Genomic DNA, 26,631 nt, shown 5'->3' with positions numbered 1-26,631 from the left:
TTTCAGTAATTTAGGCCTAAATTAAGGCACCGTGTGTAAAATGTGACAATTAATGGTGAAGTTGCATGTTGCAGCTGAATATCCCTCACCTCACTCTTCCCTGCCAAATCTGTTGGAGAACATGTTGCCTCCAGTTAGCTTCAAAACTCAAAATATGTTTTTAGTTTGTCCTTTGTTGGCTATTCTAAAAAATTATATAAAATATAAGCAGCTCATTGTCGGGTAATACAAATCTACAATCGATACAAGCAGGTGATTGTACAATTATGAATCTTCAATCTTCAATTTCTGCACAATGAAAATATTATGTATATTACATATAAACATTAAGTAAGTAAGTGTTTACAGACACAGTTTAATCGCGCTAAGGCTGTAGTCTGGCTAAGTCTAGCTAAGATTATACATGCACATCAATTTATTGGCTGTGTACATCTAACTCCGCCTCGTAGGTGGCACTGTATCTCTTTATAAGCTAACGCGTATTGAATTAGTTTCCTGTTGACCTTTACCTCACAGGAAAAATAAACAGCAAACGATGAAATGGATTGTGAGATGCATGGTGCTCTGGTTCTGTTTTGTACCTGCTGTACATGTTAATTGTGATACAAATTAGATGGAGCATGGCTCTTGTGGTTGCTATGTTGTCTGAAGAAAGACACAGCCGCCCCCACAGTTTATACATTGTCTCCTTCTACTTCGGGGAGTAATCGGACTATGAAACGCATTATGCAGGTACGTTAGTCCTACTAAGATGAACTCGATTTTAGTCGGACTACTGTGTTTACATGACATTAAGCAAACCAAATTATTGTCTTAGTCCGACTTTGACTGATTGTGAGGATCACAGTTAGCGAGATTAATTGAAACCACTAAGGGTGTGGATGATTATAGCACAGCTATTTGTTACTGTTTAGATGAAAACACATACACATGACGTCTCCAAAAGTCACTTAATCAATAACAAATGTGGTTGTCTGTTCATATTATGTTTGTTGGATTTTTTTTGTTCGGTCAATGAACTAACATCCGTGAAAGGCTGCCCTCCATATCCAGTAATGTTCTTATTAAAAACAACAGATTATTATAATAATATTGCTCTATTTAAATAAAGATTAAGGCCTAATTCCTGAAGTTGATGTCACTTTTTTCTTTAGCTTGTTTTCATTAACCACATATTTGGGAAGTGTCTCCTCTGTGGGTGTGACCCAGTTTGACTTGGTGAGAAAACATGCAGCCTTATCTGTGGATTGGGTCAGTGTTTTTTTCACATTCTCTCCTGCATCGTTATTAAATGACCATGGATTCTTGTTCACACAGTAGGAGCACCTCTCACTTAGCTAGCACTTATCAGATGAGGACAACTCCCTCCTGTTGGCCATAGAGCTTGTCCTGATGCTTCCGTTATGGAGACATAGGGAAGGTAAAACAATGTTAAGGAAGTGTGTTAGTGTGGCCGTCGGAAATGACTTTCACTGCACTTAATTGAGCTATGAAAATGAAGTGAAACTAAAAGCAGCTGCAGAGATATTTTATAAGTTTGTAACTTTGATCTTTAGTAGCAGGGAAAAATTCCCCTTTGTTGATCTCAGGGTTGGCTTTTGTAGTTGTGAAAAGTTGATGAAGTGCATGAGAATGCCTCACTGAATCGGTTTTCCCATGTCTTGGGTACAACCGCAACTGCGTGTTATTAACAACTCACTTGATGTTTACAGAATCTCAAGCTTGTCAGTCGGTGGACACCATCTGATATGATGAAAGGTTATTTCAGCAGCATTTTTTATGGCCTGTGCTTTCTGCTGCCTACACTCTTTCTCACTATTTGGTGGCCAGAATTTCCTGCTGCGGAGTCCCAAAGTGAGCCTGAGAAACTCTCTGATAAGCCGAAGATCAAACATTGCCCACTACAAATGTAAACAGTACCTTTCACTGTAAAGTGTCATTTGCTCACACTGCCAACTCGGCCATTTTTTTTTTAGATAGTGGCAAGAGTAAGAGCTTTTTGGGTTGTGAATGTGTCACCTCAGTGTAACTGAATGATATTGTGAAAACCCACGTGCAGATTCTTTTCGAGTGACTTTTTCTCAATGATGGATTCAAAATGATCACTTGTCTCTAGAAAGAGCCGAAACGGCATAACACTGCAGTAACTCATGATCATTACCTTTGACACAACTGGAGTTGCTGACCAAATATTTGGCATTAACACTCACGCTACAGGTAGGATACACTTCCCATTACATTAATTTAATACCACAGTGCAAAGTTGGTTTATGTTCAACTCGGGATCTAAAGGTTCGACACAGACTAAACTGAGAATAACTCACCCACCATTGTGAACAGCCAAAAGCTTTGCACATGAACAACAGCGAAAACACAGATTTTATTGCAGTACTCCTCCCAAACAACTAATAATGGAAAAAACTGACTCAGTGCTTGAGGGTGGTGTGATGAATCCCTGTTTATTCTTAATCCCTCAATTTGATCTTTCAACAGATAAACCAATTTAATCGATGAAACTGAAAAGCTAGGATGGATTCAGCGATGACATGTCTAATTTCTGCTTTAGGTTTGACTAAATGTAACCATGACATTCATGTACAATCATGATCACAATGGCAAGAAACTTAAACATTTTCACTTGAATGCATTCAAACCTTTTCTTTCTTTCTTTTTTTAAAGTCAGAGTCTGAAAGATTTTAATGCCAAATGTGAGTCACCCAGCTGCCTAGTCTGGCTCTTACCAGAACTCATCAGTTTTCCCTGGGCGCCTGGGCTTGGATCTGATGTTCACTGGGACCTGCCTCATACAGAGCAATGTTAACTGCAGCAAAACCACATCTGGAGTGTGGTCTGGATGTGTGTATCACACTTTGGAGGCAGGCCAGTCTACTTGTCTGTGTGTGCTGGTGACACCACAGGCCACTGAAGGAATGATGTTTGCACTGCAGCAGCGTTCTCCACATGCACCAGTCTGTAATAGCCTTCACTCTGCAGAGTCTTACTGTTCAAAGATGAAGACAGTAGGCAGGCTGAAAGAATAACTTCTAATCTGTGGTCAAGTGTGACCACTATGGTTTTCTTGCATGTTCTTTGTTAGCTTAAAATATTGTGGATGGGCTTAAACCCAGCCTGTGTAGTTTCAGCTGTAGAAAAAGAAGATCCAAAAAATATTGGCATGCCAACATGTCCTTTATGCCAGAACCACCCAACATGGCTGACCAACTTCATTCGGTGATCACTGCATGATAATGATCTCTGAGCTGATCCAGTGCAGCACCCCATAGCAAGATGTAAACACTTATCCAGTAAACAAAGGTTCATTGTATCAATAGTAGTCCATGTGTAGAGTGTTAAACCATAATCTCCCCTCATGCTACAAGAAAATACACATTGAAACAACACCATCTGGATCAGTGTGCCAGTTGTTTGAAACTTAAGATAGTCACAGGCAGCCAAATCAGTTTCCCATGCACACCACCAGAGGAGGTAAAACATTTCTGCTCTGAAAACAGATCTTTATCATATCATTTATCACATGTGACATAATCTCCTTTTGATATAGGTGGGATGTAAAGGGCGAGTGGGTGTGTTTGTGCCAAACCAGGTGATTTTAACTGGAATATTGCAACTGGCTGGTTTTAAATTGGTACCTGAACTGTTGAAACTCGGCCATTAGGTTATACCGCAGAGAATTCATTAGTTTGTCTGTTCGTAAATGAACATCCTGCTGCCTTGAACTTTAATGTACTTCAACCTCAGTGAGTTGATATGGTGTCTGGCAGAAACCTCAAAAGTTGTCTTTATAGACTTAATTTTTCTTCCGCTAAAGCCAAAAGTGCTTGGAAGTTTGCAGTGGATTATATTGTGATGTTCTGCCAACTATGCCGGCAGATGCAGAGCCATTATAGCAGGGGGCTTTTGTAATCCTTGTTTGTCTCCAGGAGAGCTGCTTCTAGTACAAAAAATGTCATGGCATGTCGGGCAATGTAATGTGACAAAAACTTAAATAAGGGCGAAACTCTAGGAGAAATAGACTTGTATGAAGCAAGCCAAACTCTTGAGCTCAGTCTCAGTCTCGTAATATGATTAGCTTGGGACCCAATGGTGAAGGAATTTATTAAGCTTATCCACTATCTTCTAACCACACTCTGAAACATCTGCTTAAATAATCTGATAGTAGACAGACACCACCACTGGCAGGAAAAATGCTTTAATTCTGAAATAAAGAAATAAAGTGCCTTTCGGGTTGGGTTGTGATTCAAATGGATTATAATGAACACAGAGGGAGAATAAAATCCATGTTCTGTTCAGTGCCACAGTGTTAAAGCTGCAGTAGGCAGGGTCGCTGGAAAACTATTTGATTGTTGAGTTTATTAAAACTGGTCTCTCTGCCCTGAGCCCCTGTCATCAGGTGGTATGGTTAAAAAAAAAATGACACCATTGAACTCAAGAATTGATGACTACCAGACATTAGCTCAAAAAAATGTTTTTGACTCCAATCTAGAATACACTTGTGTCCAAAACATCAAAATAATCTCACGTAATTATCAATTAAGGAATGATTTATTGTTAACACAATAGCTGAGAAATCACAATTCAGATGTTTTTCTTGTCATTGGCTCTAAAAGTTGTTTGGACTCATGTAGCGTGTGTTTTTTTCATGTATCTGAAATCATTGCTAGACCATTTATTGATCTTATACACAAACCTTTTCCCATGGTTTCTTAATTTGGCAGCTCATATTATTTACTTGCTGGGACACTAGGTTTGTTTACATATGACAGCTATGACCATATTGCTGCCTCACACAAGACTTTTTTTGGGATTTAGAGATTAGATTAGATTAGTGTAACTATGTTATTTTGCGCTGCCGTATGTAAATCACAACATACATTTACTACTTTTGCAGTTAAAGCAGAATCAGTATCTGAGTAAAGAAATGTAAGTTTATCTGTACCTGTATGACTGTATCTCATAAGTCAAGTGAAAACATGCTGTGCATTTATTCTGAAGTACATCTAACAACTGATACTTTTTATGTGTCTGGCCTATTTAAAAGAAATCAGCAATATGGGATATGAAAACAATGTTGGATGTCACAAACATAAAAGATGCTGTTTGTCTTGGAAGGCCGAAGCCATTAGTATACGTGCAACAGCCTGTCAATCAGCCTGTTGCGCTTGTGTCTGAGAGAATAATGACTTTGGCTGCAGCTCCTGCCAATGAAAAAGTGCTGCTGCTCAACCTTGTCAAGTGGAAATCTCAGATACTTGTCCCAGGGTGGAAAAAGAAATGAACAGTGATGGCCAACACCTCAGAGTTGAGGTGTTTCCTAAGTAATGGCTCCATATGTTGAGCCAAATGAACGTGCACACCAGGTGTCTGGAGAGGATATATCATGTTAGTAATAGATCTCCAGTGCAAATATTCTATCAATGTGACATTTGTGAAACAGTTAATCAGTGAAATCAGCAAAATTGAGAAAGATCTTTTGTTTATTTATGAACCAGTGAATTAAAAGGAATTTGCCAAAATAACCATTTGTCCTAGAAAGAAAGAAAGTTATTTGGCAAATTTTTTATGTTTGTTGTTTTGTTGTGACTGAATGGAACACGTTGGCATTGCCAGAGGATATGAATACGATATGGGTCAAAACGACAGGACAGAGACTGATAGTCATATCCACAGTCTCTGTGTTTGGGTTGAGGCAACAAAAGCCCTTTGGCTTATAGGGAAGGTTTTTGTGGAAGTCACTGATAGATTGTCCTGTAATAACCTATGCTTTGATGTTTCTTTGATCCTAAACACATGCTTTAAACATAACCATAAAAAATTTTTTTTCAAATGAATATGGTACTGAAAGGCTGGACAGTGTGGCAGAAAAAAACAAGTCTGCTGCCTGTGAACATATTACTATAGGTTCAATATCAACATATTTTCATCTTGGCATGTAGGCAACATCATGTTCTTATTACATTCACCAGCCAATCTATGACGTGCACCTGTTGATGCAAAACTCTATTCAGCCTATCACTCATTTAGGCATGTACATATGGTCAAGACAACCTGCTGATTCTCAAACTGCAGAACAGAAAGGAGAAGAAATGTGATTTAAATGATTTTAAACATGGCATGATTGTTGGTGCCAGATGAGCTGATCGGACTGTTTCAAAAAATGCTGTTTGCCGGGATCTCCACACAATGAGTGGTAGTTCTCAGGGCCAGAGTAGGTCAGAAGAGAATGACCAGACTGGTGATAAAAAAGCAACAATAACTCAAAAACCCAGTGATAACAACCAAAAAGTGGGGAAAAAACCTCTCTGAACAAATTACTTGTTGACCCTTGAACCGGATGGGCCATAGCAGCAGATGACCTGTGCACCTAATAAAGTGGCCGGAGAATGTACATTAGCACAAAATACGCTAACTGTAGAAAGAATTTGTAGGTGACAAATGTGACAGAAAAATGTTAACATACTGAAAATTGCTGTGACACAGGAAGCTAAACTAAGACTTTACAATAATTAGTAATTATTCAGCCTACTTGGTCTTTGTGAACAGAAATAATGCAACATTATTTGTATGCTGCATCCCTCATCAGAAAAAGGACTCTGTCAAGCAAAACTATCAGACCTGACTGAAGGAGTGTTTGTGATTATGCCATCAATCTACTGAACTATTTGGTTTTCTGCAGCGGTCTGTCTTTACTAGCACAGTGCCGCTTCTGAACAAATCCGTTCTTGTTTTGCAGTGCAGAAATGTCACAGTGCAACACAAAGCCACACATAGGCAAGACTGGCTGTTAAAAGTGCGGTGTTGATTGATGAGCCAGTAGTGACGTGTATCAACTCCTGATCACAGAAGCTACCGTTGAGAACAGCATAACAAGGTTGGTCCTTTGCTCTTCTTCTAATCACTTTTAACAAGACTGATAAGCACAGTAATAATCCCAGTGAAGTGGCTGAGGAACTGCAGACGAGCAGGCTTATGTTTCTTGGGTTCATCTGTGTCATCTGCGTGTGATGCCAACACTTTTCTCATTTCTTAACCCGGTGACTGACACCCGCACACACACTGCCAGACACTCTGCACTGTTATTTCCCTCTTATCCATGCAGCCAGTGACTTTGTAATGTCTTGTTCTGATGCATTGCACTTGCATGTCGATAGTTTCCACGTTCCTTTCATTTTACCATTAGATTACTATCTGAAGAGGAACAGTGAAACTGATGTTTCAAACTAACCAGCTCACTGTTGGAGCCACAGAGAGAAGGTAATTATCTGGGTATGTGGTTAGCTCTTTCTCAGTCTCCCTCTCTCCCTCTCTCTGTCTCTTGACTCTAACAGATAATATGGACCATGTCCATGCAAATGCTTGGCAGACAGTTCAATTCCTTCTGGATGAGAGTGGGGGTGGGGTGGGGGTGGGGGGGTCTCTCTCTCTCTCTCTCTGTTCTTGTCTGTGTGCTGTTCCCTCTCTCTCTCTTTCCTTGTTGGCAGTAGCGTCTGTGCTGTTGGCAGGAGTGACCAGAACAAAAACAGCAACACCAGACAGGGGAGGAAAAAAAGCAAAGTGATCCATTGAACCATTGAGTCTTTGCCCTCTCCTAATTACGTAGAGTCTCGTATCTTTTCCCTTTTTTTCACCTTTTTCCTCACACTGCATGACTTTGGGCTCAGGGTAATTAGCTTGAAGAGAATAAAACCAGCTGATCGGGAGAGCGGTGGTGCATTTTGAAGCGAGATGGCTAACAGAAACACTCTGTTGCTCTTCTGTGGACTCTTCCTCTTAGCACTGCTTCAGCCCTCTCTTCAAGGAGGTAAGTGCATGCTCCAGGTGAGCTGAGCCATGATCTATATGCATCAATCACAGACAAAGGGCAGATGCAATTATTTTTGTCTGTGCATTTTCTCCTTTAGACATGACATTGTTTTTGTTTTTTTGATTAAAGGTTTTGCTGATGCTCACCAAATATCAAAAAAAGTACTTTCAATTATTTATTTGACATATGTTAATATAACTTTTGGTCTGCTGCAGTGTAACTTCATTTACATTTGTACAAAACGGAATCCATGTGTTTCTTGATAACTTTGATTGATTATTGTTTCTTTTGGTTTTGTTCCTTCGCTGCTGCAGCTTAACTTTGCACTCCTGTGTGTTTCTTTGGTTTCGTGATTTAAATAAAGTGATATTACAAAGCCACATCATGCATATTAAAGATAGTTTACTTTGGCTGAGCTTTTGCACCGGCACTCAATCTCTGAACAAACAATAAAGAGAAATTGTACTTTGCATGATAGCTGATGTTAGAAGTGTCCATATTAATTCAGATTAAAAGCATAGATTATGACCTTACAATAATATTAACTGCTAATGTTCAAATTTAACAGCTAAAATGTTAATTAAAATTGTGCAAATAGCTATAATAGTTTCTTATGAATATGTATTTTACTGGTATTTCAGACAATGAAACTGTCCTGCACACACAATGATAGTGTTGGTGTCCGTGGCTGCAGAACATATTCTATAACATCTCAGGAAGTGAAGTTTGCAGCCGTCCCCACTCTGGAAAACCACCGTCTAAATTCACCCCTGATGAACTCCCACAGGGAGTGGGAGTGTACATGTCACTGTCACAACTTTGACTGGCTCTTCTGTTGAGGTTCAAGCGGCAACATGCGGGTTCACAGGGGATAGTTTGAAAACAGCGCCTTATCTGTTTCAGACAGACAGAAAATGAGAACGAGGTTCCTATTATTCTCATTCAGCCTTGTGTTTGTTTTCTCTTTTCTCTCTGTGTAGCTCTGACTTGGTTCTTGTGATCCGTGTTTTGGCTGAGATGCTCTTGCGGTATTCAGCCCCCAACTGGAAAACATGTTAAGCATCTGGGGCTTGATATGCTGGAGTCAAGTACATTCTCTGCTGTATTGATTGGCTTAAGTCTCACGGCTGTTTATTTTCCTTATCTTTCAGTGTCCAAGTGTCCTTTCAGAAGCATCATGTTTATGCTATTTGTTAGATTCTTAAAACCAATATTTTGTCCACATAAAGGTTAATTCTCCCATCTGTTCAATTGCCTTGTCAAACTTGATCATGCTGACAAATGTCAGGCACCGTAACATCCAAAAAATAACTTTACCTTTATTCTCTCTGTCTCAGAACAAGAATAAATCCTTTTCTGTGACATGCACACTTCAAGGTGCATTCAAGCAAAATATATCGCAAGTGAAAGAGCCAGCAAATACCAACACCGGCATAGCAACTTTGATCTCAACCGAGTTTTGAAGCCATCCGTATTTAACATTTCTTTGAGGCTCAAATAAGTTCTATGTGTTCTTACTAAGAAAAAAAAACATGCTTCTCATTCCAGAGGTTAATTATCTGTGAGTAACATGAGCCTCATTAACACCCAACAGTTCATTTAATGTCTCCGCACCAAAACACCTTCAACACTTGTAAAATTCTCCCCTTAAATTATGATGGCACATAAGACTAGTTTGACACTTTTATGGCCCCAGAGGAAACACCTGTGACGGAGTTAGGTAACAAATGTTCCCCCTTTCGTGTTACTCTGTGAACATGTGCAGGTTATTTTGTTTGTTTGTCACACTGTATGTTAAATTAAATGAAACAGAACCTGTCACACCAATGCAATGAAGTGAATGTTAGTCCAGAATTATACACCGTTTTTTTTGTTTTTTTTGTCCCCGTAGGCAGCCTTTATGGGCAGTTTGCGGGCGAAAAAGAATGGGCTTCATTCATGGCCTCTGTTTTCTTATTGCTTAATTAAATAACTGAATCAAAGCCAGGTCTAAACGGATGATAAAATTCCTTGAATAGATTAATCAACTTAGGAATTTAATCAGTCTCTCTCTTTGCTACAGGGAAAAGTGCACAGCTCATGAGGGTCATGCAATCACCACCACCACCAACCACAAAAAAAAGCTTTGAGAATGTATCAAGTGTCACATCACTCTTACCGTGACATACTGTATGTCACAATTCCCTAAACAACCTGAGCAAATAATTGGCCAAGTTAGTACTTTGCCTTTTATGACATGACACAGTTAATGGCCGAGTTCTTGACGGGGCAGAGACCGATGGGAGATGAAGAAGGAAAAAGAGTTGCTCTGTTCTTTCAGCATCTCCACAGAATTAAAAATGTTGTGTGATGTTTTTCTTTAGAGCAGCTGGAAGGCAGTTTACCTCATTTGGCTTTGGCCAGGTTCAACCGCAAAGGCCTCAGAGGAATTTCGCACATGAATCGGTGGCATTCGCCTGGCAAGAAGTGAAGTCGATTGAAATATATCGGTGCATATTGGCTGTCGCGATGAATATGTGATGATGAGTGTAGCGTTACCACAGCATTACTGGTCGATACCCAACCTGGTTGTCTCGGTCCCCCAAAGACGTGTGGCTTCAGTCTTTATTGGTTGCATATGTTGAGAGAACCTTTTTGGCTTGTTATCCCTCTTCTGGCAGGGTTGAGTGAGTAATGTGTGTAGTCATCCAAGCAGTTAACACTGCTCTACACTGCAATTAAAAGAATCAGCCATTTTTTTAAGTGGTTTTCGTTTAGACATGTTTTTGTTCAGCTTTAATGCTGGATCTACAAAGGCATTTCAGTCTGTTAGTGTTGAATGGTTTGTTGTAATTTGCAGAGAGGTGACCTCAGTCAGTACTCATTTGGGTAGGGACATTTTGGTTACAAGCAGTGAATGACCAGGGTTTGCGATTGTGAAAGAGCTGTTATTCCATGCATTCTTGTCCTGCTCTGGCTCACATCAAGGCAAAGTGTTGGGAGATCCATGGCTTTCAGCTATCTATCACAGCATGCAATACGGCCAGGAAGCCCCTCTCTGCATTAAAGATTCCAGCCAGAAATTCTGTAATTACTACAATATTTTGGCCAACAGATTTTTCTATCATATATTTTTATTGTTACTACTGTTAAAGAGTGTTTTTGGGACCAGAGGTCCGGGATGGAGAGGTTGTTTTATTAAATGTAATGTCATTTTAAAGGTCGGAACGCCCAAGCAATATACACATCAATTTACTTTTGATAAGCGGATTGTTTAAATCAATCCAGTTCCATTGTAAATGAATGACTTACTTTGAGATTTGCAGCCCAAAATCTAAAAGCCTTTATTTCTACATACATCGATATAGAGCATGTGTACTGTTACTATGAGAATATTCACTCACAAGTGAGTCCTCACCATTGTTTAAATCACATATTAATTAATAATTTATTTAGCTCTTGCTCTGTTGTAGATTAAATGTCAGTCCTATCCTCTTGATGTTTGGTCTGCTCGACCAGTGCCAGCTTTTCAACAAAGACGCACATTAACTCAGATGATTCATTCCAGCCACTCTGTAAGCAGACCTCACCAGGCTGTGAGCCCTTTCACTGGGCCAGAAATCTGAAATGGCTCCTGACACGAATGTTTTCATCTTAACCCGCCACTGACTACTGTCCAAGCTTTTCTAGGTTTGCAAACAACATGACAGCATCAGCACAACATTGATATAACAACTGCGTTATTCATAAATCCCCATCACTGATGACAAAAGATGGTAATAAAGTGAACTTCTGATTAAACACATTACGTCAATTTAAGTGGAGCCCTCTAGCATGAAAACATAGTGTGCTGTGTTGCATCAGTTTCAGTGCACTTTCGTATGGGAGTGGCTAGATGTTAATATGGCACCTTTAAGTCGTTTGCTTCAACGACTTGGTCCAAACCAAACAAAACTGCGTTTTTTGTTGGTGTTTTCTCAGATTTTAGCAGCATGACTATTCCAAAAGGTCTTGAAAGAACACATACACTTTATAAAATGGCTGCAGAGGCTAATTGTAAATCTTCCCTCATAGAATGATACTTTCCCTATTCAACTATGTAAATGTCCTTTGTAGGATAAAAGTGAAAAGAGAATGTCACTATCGTAGGTCGTAAATATGATTGATTCTTCCCCCATTTCCTTCACCGCAAGTCAGATCTATTTCATTCCAAAACTCCACTTGGTTTGAAAACAAAAACTTGCTTTATGTCCTACACGTTCAGTCTTATTTTTTCATATTTTGACATGTCACATCAGATTACTTCACTCATATGTTAAAGAAAAATGAAACGGTGTGTTGGATTTTCTCTGACATGTCACATTTTATGAAGGCGAAAGTAATGTAAGGCAAATGAAAACATATTCAGGGTGAACAATTCTTTATGGCCATACAATCTTAACTGCGTAAGTTCTATTTGCATAAATTGGTGTCTGTAATAGTCTTCATATGAGGAGTTTTCTCCACTTGTGATCTTACTTTGGATGGATATCTTCAATGATCTTCAGTGATTCCGTATTCACTTACAGCTAAATCTGTAAATTATTATTTGAAAACACTGTATTAAAACACATTTGATTTGCATCCACACGAGCACTGAAGCTCCGTTTTGGAAATAATCTGCATCCATACTAACACACCTGCAATTGTATATCACATGAGCATTCACAAACACTGGGCATCCACATCTCAGTGTAAACAGGAGGCAGAGCATTTGTTTGCTTAGTTTCAGAAAATACTTCTAACGACAAGCCGCTACGGTAAAAATAAGAGCAAGGTTTTCTGTTAAGAGATTATGAGGTGTAACTGAAATTGAAATAGTTGCTGATAAAAAAACTAAAAGTGAACACAGCTTTTTGGGCTCAAAAATGTTGGATTATAGTTTGGATGACAGGAGGAACCTGAGCAGAATATGTGTTTTTAAATGAAGAGTAGAGTGGATGTTGCCTTACACGTGTTTAAGTTTCAAATATGTGTACATTAGAGCCCACAGCTGTTCCAAACCCCTTTCAAATTCTAGTTTCAAAGTCATGTTATAACGACTTCCTATCAGCTTCCAATGGCAACCAGTGGTACTGATCTGTGGTCTGTGAGCCTGTTTTCCAGCTGCATATTGTGAAACAGGCTCACAGACCACAGATCACCAGTGGTGCTGATCTGTGGTCTATGAGCCTGTTTTCCAGCTGCGTATACTTTCTCACAATGATGATGATCTGCATTACAGATTCCCTCAGACAATGTAGGAATGTAAGAAAAAGATAAGGTGAAATCAGGTTACAAAAATAAAGCACATTCTTCCATTTAAACTTTAATTTTCTGTCCATTTGAATCATTTTTCTCCTCCGACCTGCAACCTTGACCGTCCAACGTACTCTGGAAAATGGACAGAGTAATAGGTGATAGTAGGCTGATAGTAAACCAGCTGTCACGTGTCTGATAATGAGACGTGTAAGGGTGCCAGGAACCTCAGTGTTTACTTCACTTCACTGTAGCTCTGTGTTGCAGCAAAAGACTTTTCCATGAAGACAGAATCAAACTTTCTCATCTGGGACAGTGGTTTTTGGACAGAACTGAGTGCAGCAAACAGTTTGCCAGACTATTTTCAAATATTAAAATAGTGGTGCAGAACTGTGTATAGATCAGAAGATTGAAGTAGGATAAACACATTTTAGAGTTTTCCTTTGCATGTGGAGTGCAGTTCTGCGATTAAAGTCCTACAAGTCTTTTGTAAAGGATTTTGTGACTTTATCATGTTTGTTCTGTCAACTCCAAGGCATCTAATTATTTAGTTCAATATCAATTAAAACCACCACGGTACTGGGTTGTGGAAATATCACATTACTCACTTTCTTGTTGTAAATGAGGTGACGCTAAACTCTTTCAAGTCTCAGAGGAAATCTCACTAACACGGAAGGGGCTATGGAAAAACCTGTCATTGGTTTTCCTAACTTAACCCCTATGTTTCCTTACTTGTCTGCAACTGAGTCAATATTTGTGTGTGTGTAATGTTGGCCATAAAGTGAGGTGTTGTAAGCCAGGATAAAGTTTCCACTTTGACTGTACGCTGTAGATAAATTCACAAATCCCACACTTTCTCTGGAGACTGTATCACCATTGTTGATGTTGAGGCAAAATATCAAATAAATCATCGCGCCAGGTAAACAGTTGATAAACATGTCACTTCCTACTTTCCAAGCCAATGCTCAAACATAATACAAAGCTAAACATACAAGGGGCTGGATACAATCCTTTTCACCTGGTGGCCTGCGCTTGATGAATTACGTAATTTGATCAGCGTTCATATCAAGGCAAGTCGAGATACCAAAACATGTGTTGTGTATAAAATGATTGTTATCTAAGCCTTTGAACTTTTCTCACAGTGAACTCCTTGATTTTTATGAATACTTTTTATTTTTATCTGAGGGTGTTTACTGGTGGGATTGTCCCAACTTTATCATGCTAAATAATTTAAAATGATAAAGAAACATCAAAGAGGTTAGGTTGTTTAGTGCAGTATTTATATGGCCCTTATAGAAAGACTACAAGCTACATAGATGATACATATCTGCAAAAACTGCACATTAAGATCTTTCTTTTTCAATCTTCACTTGAAGTTTTAGTGCTTCAAATTCAAAATTTCCATCTCTTTACCCATTTTTTAGTGGATATTCACACAGACAGATGTTTCTTTCATTAATATTATCAGCATTTCCATGACCAATAATATGGTATAGTAATTTATTTTTCTTGTCAGTGACAGGGCCTCTTTCAGACACAGAAAGGTGCCCCGTGTGTCTGTAAGACAGAACGGCAGTATGTGACACTCTTTAATTGACCACAGGCTGCCAAAAAGGGACCCATACATGGATATTCTTACATGTAGAGTATATAATTGCCCCAACACTTGTCCTATGATAGAGTTGGAGTTGTAGTTTAGGGGTTGGCAGGAAAACATTTCAGTTACATGTCAGTGTCTCACATATTTCACCCTTATTTCCAAGTTACTGATGACTGGTTGCATTCATGGCTTACTGACACCACTGTCAGTAAGTAGTCTGCCATGAGTGAGTCTTGATACTGCCAGGATTCCTGTGAATGCATGCCATGGTCAGATCATCATCATCCTCGCAATGCGCTGACAGCAACTCTCTGCTCAATCAACAGCAGTACAGAGTTCACTTCACAGCCTGTCACTCTGTTTAACAGGCAGTGGAAACAACAAGAGTTTAGATGACGACAACTGGACTTGCTTTCGTTAAGTTGATTTTTACAGAACTGAAGAAGCTTCTCGGATGACAAACATCTTCAAACATCATCAAATGAAACATCTTCATTCTTCTAAAACAAGTCCACTCGCCTGTATCTAAAGTCTTGAAATACACTGACACTTCACAGATCACCAATAAAAGTCACTACATCGTAATAAATGTTCAAATTTTAATTTTTGTTCATAATTTTTTTAAATCATCATGCAACTCCGGACAAACATTTGACTAGTGTCAACTGTCCAATGAAAAAGGACCCTGTTGACTCTCTTGAGGTCTGTACGTCAATCTTGTCCTTTCTACGCATTCCAGCACATTCCCAAAACCTGGCGGAGTTCACGAGGAGCGTCAGTTCATGATGATGATGACGATAATAATGGCAATCATGAATAAATCTTCAGATTTATAGGGGTAGTTCAGGTCACTTGGCAGAGATCAGTGTGTGCCTTATTGGGATGCACAGTCACAGTGAACTTGATGCACTCTGTACAAAAAAACCCAGAAAAAATTGGTACAGTAGCATGATGTGATTCTAAGCAAAAGGAAAAGTGGAGAAAAAGCACACTCCCTCTCGCCTCGTTCACAGTGCCGAGACAGGAAATCCTCCTTTTGATTGTGAACTGAAGGAGCAAAGTTAAGAACAATCACTCCACCTCTGTCGTGTCTTGCCTGCACCTAAAGTCACTGCCACAGAGGCAGCGCTGTGTGGGCACAGTGACAGAATCACAGAAACAGAGACACATATTTCTTGCATTGGCTTTGATAATCAAATACTGAACCCTGAACATTGTTCATTCTTATTCGAGCCTGCAGGACTTGGACATTTCTTTGGTTGTAAGTATAACAAAACTCAAGAAATCTGTTCAGTTATAACTTCGTCCAGCTCCAGCTCACAGACTCGTAGAGAAAAACAATAGATTGTTTTACGGTGGCTTTGGAAAAATAAAAACAGAGATGTGTTGCAGATGACAATTTTTAGTCCAGAAAATAGTTCAAACCGCTCAAACAAAAAGAGCAAACAGTTTATTCCCCCAATTCCAGTCAGATTTGCAGAGCAGTCTTGAATAGGTTTATATGACAATGTTGTCTTTATTAACTTGAACAAAAACAAATTCAGCTTATATCAACACTTGAGAAATTCTGCAGAGTGGACTTAATATAATTTGGTCGATTTTCAGAATGTTTTTACCAAAATGAAGTCAAGCCTGTTGCACTTAACTGGTTTCCATCAATGACTGGCACATGCTGCTCATTTTCATAACCTCAGCTTTGCAATACACATAATATTAATGTTATTATGGCTCAAACCCAATAAATGTGTCACAACTTGTTGGTGAAAAGGCTAAAGCTGCCCTTCAACTAGATCGAATAGTAATACAATGTAATGTTCTTCCCTAATGGCCGCCCTCAGTGGACGGAACTCAAAGTGCCGTGTTCACACACTTTTTACTAATAAACACATGAATGCATCTGACATGTGGTTTGAATTAATTTGCCTCCCAACACATGTAAGAGCCATTAAACATAATCATTGTGGTTCTCCAGCCTCGATCTCTCCATTTTACTGATACAAACCAGGTTTTGCCCTCCAAAAAATATAACTGCAATTTTTGCCTTAGATCACTGCTCCCATTGGAATTGGTTGTTAGTCGTCCCAGAACAACTGCAGTCTTTTTTTGTCGCCCCCTTCCTTTTATATCTGTTATTCCTTGCACACATGAGGCCACCATGTCTGGGATCGAGAACGACCATCTCAGGAGTTACTTTGGAGTGCAGCCAGAGGGGGATGTAGGTGTCCACAGTGCTACAGCAGCTTTCTGACAGAGGATTTCCAAATGTAATACCTCATCAGAATGGAAACAGTTGGAATTGTGTGCTAATGAAGCCAACAATGTGCTATTTATTTATTTTTTTTGTGTCATTCTGGCTCTGGTTGGAGTTGCTATGTTTACATTACATTATGAACCCCATCACTGCTCTGACCTGATCTAGGGCGCGAGTACAGATTTCATTTGTGTTGTTCAGGTCACAGATGATTAATGCCGGGTCAGTGTTTTGAAATGGCGTCACAAATGTTGCCATAAAAGCACTTATGGTTTAAAACCATTTTGGCATGTGGATGGTGACCTTTTGCTTTTGCCATTGCATCTTTCAGGTGTCTATGTGCCACCTGGTGCTGGGATCGGGCCAGGAGGAGCTGGAACAGGAACTGGATTCTTTCCAGGTAACAGAGCCTGCGATGACTGTCTGGACAGTTTGAATGAAAATAATCCAGAATGTAGCCACAACAAAGTCTGTTTATGATTAGCAGATGTACAACAGTCCAATTGCACTGCATACCAGAGGTTTTATTAAAACAAAACATGAGCATAAAAACACTTTGACTTAATGTGAATCTCAGGTTGAACTTAAAGTAAAGACACTTTACTAACATATTTTGACTTAATAGACTGTTACTCAAATGAAAAGGATAATTACCACTTGTCTACTCATGATTGTTTCTTATTGTCTGCAGTGTAACTTATGCTGCACTGTTACTGTTGTACTTGTACTTGCATTTTAGCAACAATGACACAGTGTAAAAATATTATCGAAACAAATGAACGTGCAGCTTATCTTGTTTCTTGTATTTACAACAGCATAACAGTTAGAAAATAGAACATAGATGGTGAACTACTCAAAATGTCTGCATGGACATGTGTAACAACTTGCATACAGTGCCTATTATACAGGTATATATAAAATGTCCTGAATGAAAAGCCACAAAATTGTTTATTATATGCCCATGTGGGCACATCTTTACTCCACACTCATCAGCATTACTTTTTGTTTCACCAGGTGCTGCTGGAGGAGTCCCCGCAGGCTACAAACCGGCTAAAGCTGCAGGTGAATAAAAGAGTAAAATACATTAGATTTAATTTCTTATCATATGTACCACCACCAGCTTTGATGTTTTCATGTCTGTCAGATTGTGGGATCATTGGCATTTGGATTTGACTGCTGTGGCGGAAAGTTGGTCTCATATATTAACAAGCTGTCACTGAGTTTAACTCATACAACATATAATTATGTGTAATGTTCAAGCATATGTTGAATGTAATAGACCATGTAGGGCAAACGCGGGTTGCCACATTACTCTTTTTCCCTGAAAAAATAAAACATTTAAGACTGCATACGTGTTAGCCGTAGTTTCTGGATGTGTTACTGACGTGTCCATCTGCTGGGGTCTGCCTCAATGTGTTCTTCTGAGAGAACTTTACAATATAAGAATTTACATATAAGACATTTGAAATTTTTTTTGGTTGTGCCCAACGGTTTTATGTTAAAATAAAATCAAGGAGAAACACTTTGCTTTTTAAGGACAAATTAAACTCCCTGTCAACACTCAGTTTTGGTGTAGTCAGATCTGGGGGAAACACACACTGCGACTTCCTTGGCACACCACCACAAATGAGAATAGTTAAACTCAGGATATTGCTGCGGCAATAAACAATTTGTTCCAGGCCAACCGCTATTATTACAGCGGTTTATTGGAAGACATTACAAGTCTGAGGTTTGGAAATTAGGGGTCTGTTACGCATTTCTCCACTACAACCTGATGAACTATGATGCCGGTTAAAATTGACTGTATATGACTGTATTATGATGGCTTTATTAAGTACAATCATCATTTTTTATCCTCACTCTAGGAGGTTATGGAGGCGGTGGAGGCCAAGGTTTGGTTCCAGGTGGTTTGGTGCCAGGCGGTGTTGGTCCCGGTGGTTTGGGCATTGCAGGTATGAAGATTCAAAGTGTGTTAGTTAATGTTAACCTGTGCCTTTTACCTGGAAGTCACACATTTAAACTGCATGCCATAAAACTACAATGTCCTCTTTGATTTGATTCTGTCAGGGAGACTTCTGCTGCATGTCTAAATCTTATGGCACGTTTAAATAACAGGAAAATCCTCACATACATCTTGTTTTCACCCAGCAGGACAAGGTGGAAAGGCCCCTAAACCAGGTAAGTTAGAACATTCATATACATGTTGAATACCGTTTATTTAAATAATGCATTAAATATTTTCATAAATTCTGTAAGACGTGCTGTAATAGAGGGAGACCTATTTCTCTCTTTCCTCTCCGATATTAAAAAGGAAACATATGAGGCAATGACTTTAGAGAAACAGGTTTTTGAGAGGTTGTCACCAAGTTCTTCTTATCACCCCCTCGAGTTGGTTAACACTGGCGCTGCAGCTGTGTGGGGCGTCATTTGTCTGTGTGGGACTGTGCAAAGATTCCACCACGCCTTCCCTCTCAGCTGTATTCAGGAGTGATGATTGGCAGAGTGCAAACAGCCATCAACGCCAGCCAAACAATGGTGCCAGAGCACTGATTAATGTTATTGTAATGTTAGAACCCTACAATATCTGGAAACCTCCTCTGACATTTACCACAGCCTTTCTCTCAGATATCTCACAGTAAATATTTTTCTTTTGCTGTGATTTAGTTAAGCACTGCATTAGTGCTTCAGCAATGTTTAGCCATCGTTTAATTTCCGTACATACTGCTGATACAATCTCAGCTTACCTCTATGTGTTTACAAAGATAAGGAACCATGCAATTGTCTTATAGTCCCGATAAGTCAGGGAGCCTGTTACTGAGGGGGTCCCTCTGGACGGCCACACCCCTGCTGTCACACACAAGAGTTGCTGGGGAGCAATGTTTGCAAAAATGACCTAATTTCCAGTATTTTGTGGAAGTTGATGTTGGCTTGGATCAATAGAGTTTCACAAGGGGCATATTGTGTCAAGGTGTCCCTTTCCCGCACAAGAGCTGCATGGCATAAATTACATTAATGAGAAAAGGGGAAGCAGCAAGTGTTAAAGGCAGCTTCATGTCCTTTTTTGTACATTTGGGTGTAGGTGCTCCTTTCCACATTCCATTACAAACCTCTGTTGTACTGAGAAAATGAAAGCCTTTAACGCAGACTGCACAGCTGGGGTCAGCTAAGGTTTTACATACTTTTGAAATGAAGGGGGAGATTTAAATTCACAGTAGGGTTGTAATATATTTTGCTCCATGACTGTGACTATGTTCAGTAATCTCTTAATGTTCCGAATGTTTCCATCATCCGTGACTTTTCATATCACTTTCCTTCTGAAGAAAAGTGCCAGAGGCGATCCAAATTTGGACTGGAGAACTTAATGCATTATTTTAAGTATGAAATGTTCATGACCACACAAATGTACACCTACAGTTCACCGGTATGTAACCCTCCCACATTGGCAGATTCACTGTAAAAAAAAAAAAACCAGCACATAAAAAAGTAATTTCACCTTTTTCATTAACCGCAAATGATGTATGGAGCAGGATTCTGTTGCTAAAATTTCTCCTCATACAAATGTCAAGCTGCCATTCATCCTTACATGGAAGCCAAGCAGTGACACTGCATCCCCAGATATGCACCTTGCCTGGCCAGTAATGAAGAACAGCAGCTGGCAATGTGAGTAGCGTGACTGGAGTGAATTGCAGCGTAGCTCATGCAAGACCTTGTAAATGTTACACTAATTGTGAAGCCTGTCAGCATCCAACATTGACAATGCACTAAAAACTGGAGAGAGCGGGGTTTCTTTTTATGAACAGCTGTTGGACAACATCTCCTTTCCTGTGTTCCCCCAAGCAAAGGTGGATTCAAGCCTCAGCTTTGTGATTTCTAAAAACTTGGCTCTCATTGTCTCGCCTCTTGTCACTTTTAGGCAAGTGTGAAGGGAGTTAACAAGAAACACAGGGCTCACTGTTTTCGCTGTTGGTGTAGCTTTGTTGTACCATTACAAAATGTCTAGTTTATGTAAAAAAATATGTCTGGATGGGATCTATTCAGTGCGTGTGCATGCTTAGCTTGCCAGTTGACCCTGCGTGAGCAAATTGAAGACAACATGCTGTCTGCTCTACCTTCCTCTCCCTGTCTGATGACTGACGAAGAGATGTTACACAAGGCTGCGGTCATTTCAGAACAATGAAACATCAAAATCAGCCTGTCTGTAGGTAACTACATTTAGCATTTCCTCTTAGAAAATGGTAAATACTTGGTAGCCACTGTGTTTTTAATATTGCATCTATCCCTTTTATTAGTGAGAGTCGACATGACCACTATTAGAAATCAGCTCTTTGATGTTGTCAAGGTTAATACTTGATATTACATGGAAAGTGAGTGTGAGAGAACACAGCAATGACTTAATGAAAGAAACTGGGAGCTGGCTAAAGTCTTTTGTCGAGGACAGTGATTCCCAGAGTATGGGCTGTGGCCCCCTGGTGGGACATGAAGCTGCTGCAGGTGGGCAATAACAAGTCAGTGAAAATAAACACATAAATAGGGGTTAACATTTTTGAAGTACATTTTAAAATAATCAATAAATATTCACGAAGAAGTAAAGTAAGTAAGTAAAACTGAGCCACAGGATTTCTAATGCATGCTATTCCTTTGTATACATCGTCACAAATGTTTTTTTTATGAGACTAAAATGGGCCATGGCATTTTTACGTTCTGGAATGGCTGGTGTAGGGCTTCCCTTGAGATGGCATTATCATCCAAACAATGCTCCTCTTAGATATCCTTCTTTCATTGCTTGTGGTTGATGCAAAAAAAATAATCCAATCAGATAAAGAAAGTCACAAAAACTGACTCAGTAAAGTTCACCATCAGCTTTGTGGCCTTGACTTTCAATTTATATTATCGCAGAGTAATATAAGCCTATTACTCAACATAACGTTATATACAGTAGTAATACAACTCGATAGCACCATCCATAGCTTCCAAAATACGTAGCATAATGACTGTAGGATTTATTTCAGGGCTGTTGTGTTGCATTAGTCTTAGACAATAACTGATAGCTGAGTGGAACTAGTCCTACTTTAATTTTGGCTCAACATTTCCACCGAATACATATAACAATTTGAAGTAATTGAGAAATAACACAAAATAGTTCAGACTATTAGGTGAAAGATAACATCACGGTTGGACAAACACGTATAATTTGAATGATGGATTGCACTGGTCAGTGCAGCAACATGTCCGTGTGTGGATATAACAGGCCAGACTGCTGTAAAACTGAGCTTCTTGAAGTGTTCATTGCCTGAACACTTAACTTTGTTTTGACATTGGAACTTAAAAGCTGTTGCAATCGGTTTTGCTCATATGCAGCGATTATCCACCCAGTCATTATGAAGCAAAGAAACTCTGGATCATTTGAAAGATTAGATCATGTGTAACGTTCTATGCAATCTGTACACCTGTTTCTTTTGGTTCATCTTCAAAGCCTCTGGTTTACATCAGGATATTTGTCTGAAGACAGACTAAGTGTGCGTGTCCGCTTCATGACAGGCAATGTCAAGTGGAAGAGTAGATATGGGACGGTATGAATGAGGAAGAATGGATAACTCCAGTCCAGTCTTTTACCACCGATACCCAGATCATTCATGCATGCCGCACACATGCTTAGAGAGTTTGCCAAAATAAAATAGACGGATAGATGGAGGTGAAGATGAACGTGTTTAGCTAAAAGAAGATGAGCTTGGAGGAGGTTCCGTCTCGCACATGTTTTTCATTAGTGAAGCTTAGACCTGGAAGCATCTGCTTGTAAATTTGAGCGTACAATTGCAAATGTGAGCACATGCACACATAAACACACATATTTATATCTAGTCAGTTCTAAAATACTTATCCTGACATAGGTTTTGGGGACATAAAGCATACATTTCAGCTCACAGAGACGCACACCATAAATTAAGTGATTGTTCTGCTTGGCCTCCACACACCTATCCTTCTCTTCGCCCCTCAATCTGTTCTACACCAGGTCTCCGAGCCAAGCTTTCATTAGCTAGGAACCTGAACTGTCTGCAGGGGAAACTTTTTTTTATATCAGACAAACACTGCTCCCACACTCGACACAGAGCCCACCCAATACACTCACAGCCATCAGAGCTTGTTCACTCTGGAAAAGCCTGTTGTTTCCCTAACAATTTTTCTTGTGTGATCTCACCACATGTTGTTGTTAGTGTCTACAATAATCTCACTAATTCATCTTGGGAATATAATTCATATCGCAGTAAATCAAGATAAGGGCTTTATTAGATTCTATTGGTGTTTAATTCATCATGCATGCCACACATTACATTTTGCAATTGTGGTATTTCCCCCCACGTTGGATCAACACGTTCACGATGACTCAACAGCAGTTTCTCAGCCTTTCACCAGCCTGTTCTGTGCTTGCTCTTTAGCGAGCATGTTATAGCCAGTGTGGTTCTTTTCCATGTTCACTGTATTAGCTGATGAACACACCTTGGCGTACTCTCAACCTCTCCCCTGCTCTTTTTTTTGTCAGCAGCTCTGAAGCATGGGCCCACTGTCCATCTGGCAGCGCAGTCAGACTGGTGTTTATGTAGTGACGGAGACCTTTCTTGCTGTTATTTCCTGGAGAGTCCACAAAGACAGATAAGCAGTTGAACGACCTTGCTGCCGTCACTGGTAGAACTGGATTAAACGTAGATGACATAAAGCTGTTGAAATGATTTTTTCCGAACAAGTAGGAGCAACAACAGTTTAATTTAGTGCAGAACATTGGTTTAGGTCGTACATTTTGTCTACAACAAGACACAAAACAAGGGCTAGAATGTACATACTGTAGAAATGGTATGGCAATGATAGAAATGTTCCAGCTGTACAGAGGTGAATTACTTCATTTAGAAACTGAGATGTGTAAAGGGAATAAATTAAAATGACTGCTTTGATGTCTTACTTAAAACGACATACTGTATAAGTACTATTATTTAGGTAGATAGCCTTAAAGTATGGTTTCAAATAGTCACTGTAAAACGTGTCCTTAATTATTCTTGTCTCAAAGGTCCTGTGTGTAACATTTACAAGGGCTCATTGACAGATTGATCATAATACCCATAAATGAGTGTATAATCGCCATTTATATAACTTTTTTGCAAACAAGGAATAACAACATCATCTCAGTTCCCTGACGCACTTTGGAAAGGGAGGGATGAACAGAGGAGTCCTCTGTTTGTTATAATCTGCAGTCTCGCCATTAAAGGTCACAAATTATTGGACACTGAACCTTTATTTTAAAAAGTACATTTATCCAGAGATGATTTTCCAGAACTTATCAAGTCCTTGTGCTGGGTGAAATTGACTTGTGAAGATTTCAGCTTTGGGGTCAGAACAAGGGCCTTTCTGTTTGCATGTTCTCCCTGTGTGTGCATGTTCTCCGGTTTCCTCCCACAGTCCAAAAACTTGCACATTTGGAGATTAGGAGAATTGGATGCTCTAAATTGACCAATATTGTGAGAGTGAATGGTTGTTTGTTTCTATGTGGTGTACCCTGCCTTTCACCCTCTATCAGTTAGGATTGTCACCGGGGCCACCCGCAACCCTCATGTTGAGGATAAAACAGTAGAAGATGAGTGAGTGAGGTTTCAGCTTTGGCCCTGTAGGCCATATAGATATCCGGATGTGTTCATCCATAAATCAGTACCGCTGCAAAGGCCTACAGACCATACTGATACTGTGATGCACATTTGATAAATGGCATTTCTACTGTAACAGACACATTTCGTCTCTTGTAACTGTTTTCCTCTGTATGCCATCCCATATGTTTCTCATAGTGAAATGCTTCACATGGCTGTGCAATGATGACTGTCTTTTGTTGAAGCCGACTCCGTGAATCTAACGTCACTGTTTCAATTTGCATGTTTTGACTTGAGCCAACCTGTCGAACGCTAGCCTCTCTTCTCGACCCTGAGTTGTCAGAACAGTGGAAAAGCAGTTAGATGCATATGTGGACCATCTGGGAGAGGAAACACTCTTGGCCAACTTTACATACCATAGCTACAGTACAGACTGTGTTTGTTAACTGGTTTTCTCACCTTATGCATCGTTTGTGCAATTGCACTTCTCTAGACATGGAACATGCTTATCACAAAAGAGCTGCTGGTTCCTTTGGTCAGTGTGGCCTGCTGTGCTCTCTAATACTTGCCGAGTGTTTCTGCTTTTTCTGTTTGTCTTTAGCGAACATGTTCTAAGTGAAGGTGCCAAGCTCAAATGGGTGATGGAATGAGATCTGGTTTAGGGATACTCCTCAGACATATTCAGGGTCTCTGTGTTGGCAGACCAACTGTGACATTCCTGTACAAGTGGATAAAAGCGTAGAAAAAGCAGAGCCTCTCGACTCCCACACAAACACGTGAAAGGGTGATATGTTTGGTCGACTTGAAATCTCATAGCATAGCGTATTCTGCTCTGTATGACTTGTTGCATAAACAATGACATCATAAACCACAACACGATGAATTACTTATCACAGTTTGAATTAAGGAACAGCAGCAACAGTCTTGACATAGGTGTATTTGAAATAAGCCATGAGTCTGTGGAGGTGTGAGACACACAAGGACTCGGGCTGGTGAGGTCAGACAGCTGCAGGCGTCACTGGGCAAGGCAGTAATGGTGTAATTTTACAGATGCCATTCATTTGGAGCCTTTTTTTTAGGAATTGCTCAATGCCTCAATGACATTATGTATTTGTTATGAGGCCTAAGTGGGTGTGTTGGTGAGGGTCGAAAGTTAGTAAGGTGCTTCATCGATGTAAGTACTCACCACATAATGAAGCAGAGCATTCACTTCCTGTCATTGTATGAAGCAACTGTTTCCAATCAGTTACAAATAATAAGCCTGAAACAACAATAAATAACTGCACATCAGAGTTTTTAAAATCCGGTTTTACTTCATGACTGCATCTTAGGACCTAACAGTTGTGCACTTGTGGTCATCTGGCAAAGATCAAGACTCAGGGCTTTGGGACCTCTCATTGATTGTGACCATGACTCCATGGAAGAGGAAAGCAAAAACAATAAAAGGCTTGCAGCCAGTGTCTGGTGGCTCACACCAGCATGCAAGAGAGAGTTTGTGTACAGCGTTGAAACTGGGCGAATGTGTAAATTAGTCCAACATGCGACTTGTCACAAGAGGAAGGGGGACAGAAAACAAGGGAAGCTTCAGTGTGACCATTTATCTCGTTCACACACAAATGGGAAGACTGCAGCATCTCACATCATTCTGCTTTCATCCAGCTCTCTTGCGTCACATCTTAAGCATGCAATCTATTCAGGAACTTGGAAGTGGATCACTGTGCTAATTTGATACTGATAAAAATCTGGTGTCATGACAGTGCAGGACATAATGATAGGCTTAGCTTTCAAAGTGAAAATGTATGTGGGATGTATGTGTATGTATCGTCCCGTCAATCACAGTTAACATGAAGATCCTCCAGGGACTCTAAGAGCCCCTGAGGATTACCATCATGTTAAAGAATCACGTTGAAAAAAATTACAGCATATGTATTGCCAAAGCATGCCTCTGTGCTTTTTTGCAGACAGCCTTAACTCCTCTCACATCATTGTGGTTCTTCTGTTGATTTTTCAGAAAATCAAGTGTTACTATAGTTGAACCAAAAACATAATCCTCTGAGACCCTCCTGTCTCAGAG

General features: G+C 39.7%; 1 protein-coding gene across 5 annotated transcripts in view; it reads left to right on the top strand.

Annotated features, from left to right (window-relative positions):
- Positions 1–7,508: 7,508 nt before the first annotated feature.
- The window catches only part of LOC122773699 (elastin-like), a 45,583-nt gene continuing 26,460 nt past the window's right edge, over positions 7,509–26,631 (top strand). For 3 of the 5 annotated variants that reach the window (XM_044032555.1, XM_044032554.1, XM_044032552.1), the window contains exons 1-5: positions 7,509–7,819; positions 17,261–17,329; positions 17,944–17,991; positions 18,795–18,881; positions 19,078–19,107. In XM_044032555.1, coding sequence (XP_043888490.1) covers positions 7,744–7,819; positions 17,261–17,329; positions 17,944–17,991; positions 18,795–18,881; positions 19,078–19,107 — 310 coding nt within the window. In that variant the 5' untranslated portion in view covers positions 7,509–7,743. The remainder of the gene's footprint in view (positions 7,820–17,260; positions 17,330–17,943; positions 17,992–18,794; positions 18,882–19,077; positions 19,108–26,631) is intronic. The other 2 variants (XM_044032553.1, XM_044032556.1) reach the window with 1 other exon arrangement.

This window comes from Solea senegalensis, linkage group LG8 (genome assembly GCF_019176455.1).
Source record: "Solea senegalensis isolate Sse05_10M linkage group LG8, IFAPA_SoseM_1, whole genome shotgun sequence".
Taxonomy (NCBI): Eukaryota; Metazoa; Chordata; class Actinopteri; order Pleuronectiformes; family Soleidae; genus Solea; species Solea senegalensis.
Note: the sequence above shows the minus strand (reverse complement) of the source record. Positions and strands in the feature narration are given on the sequence as shown.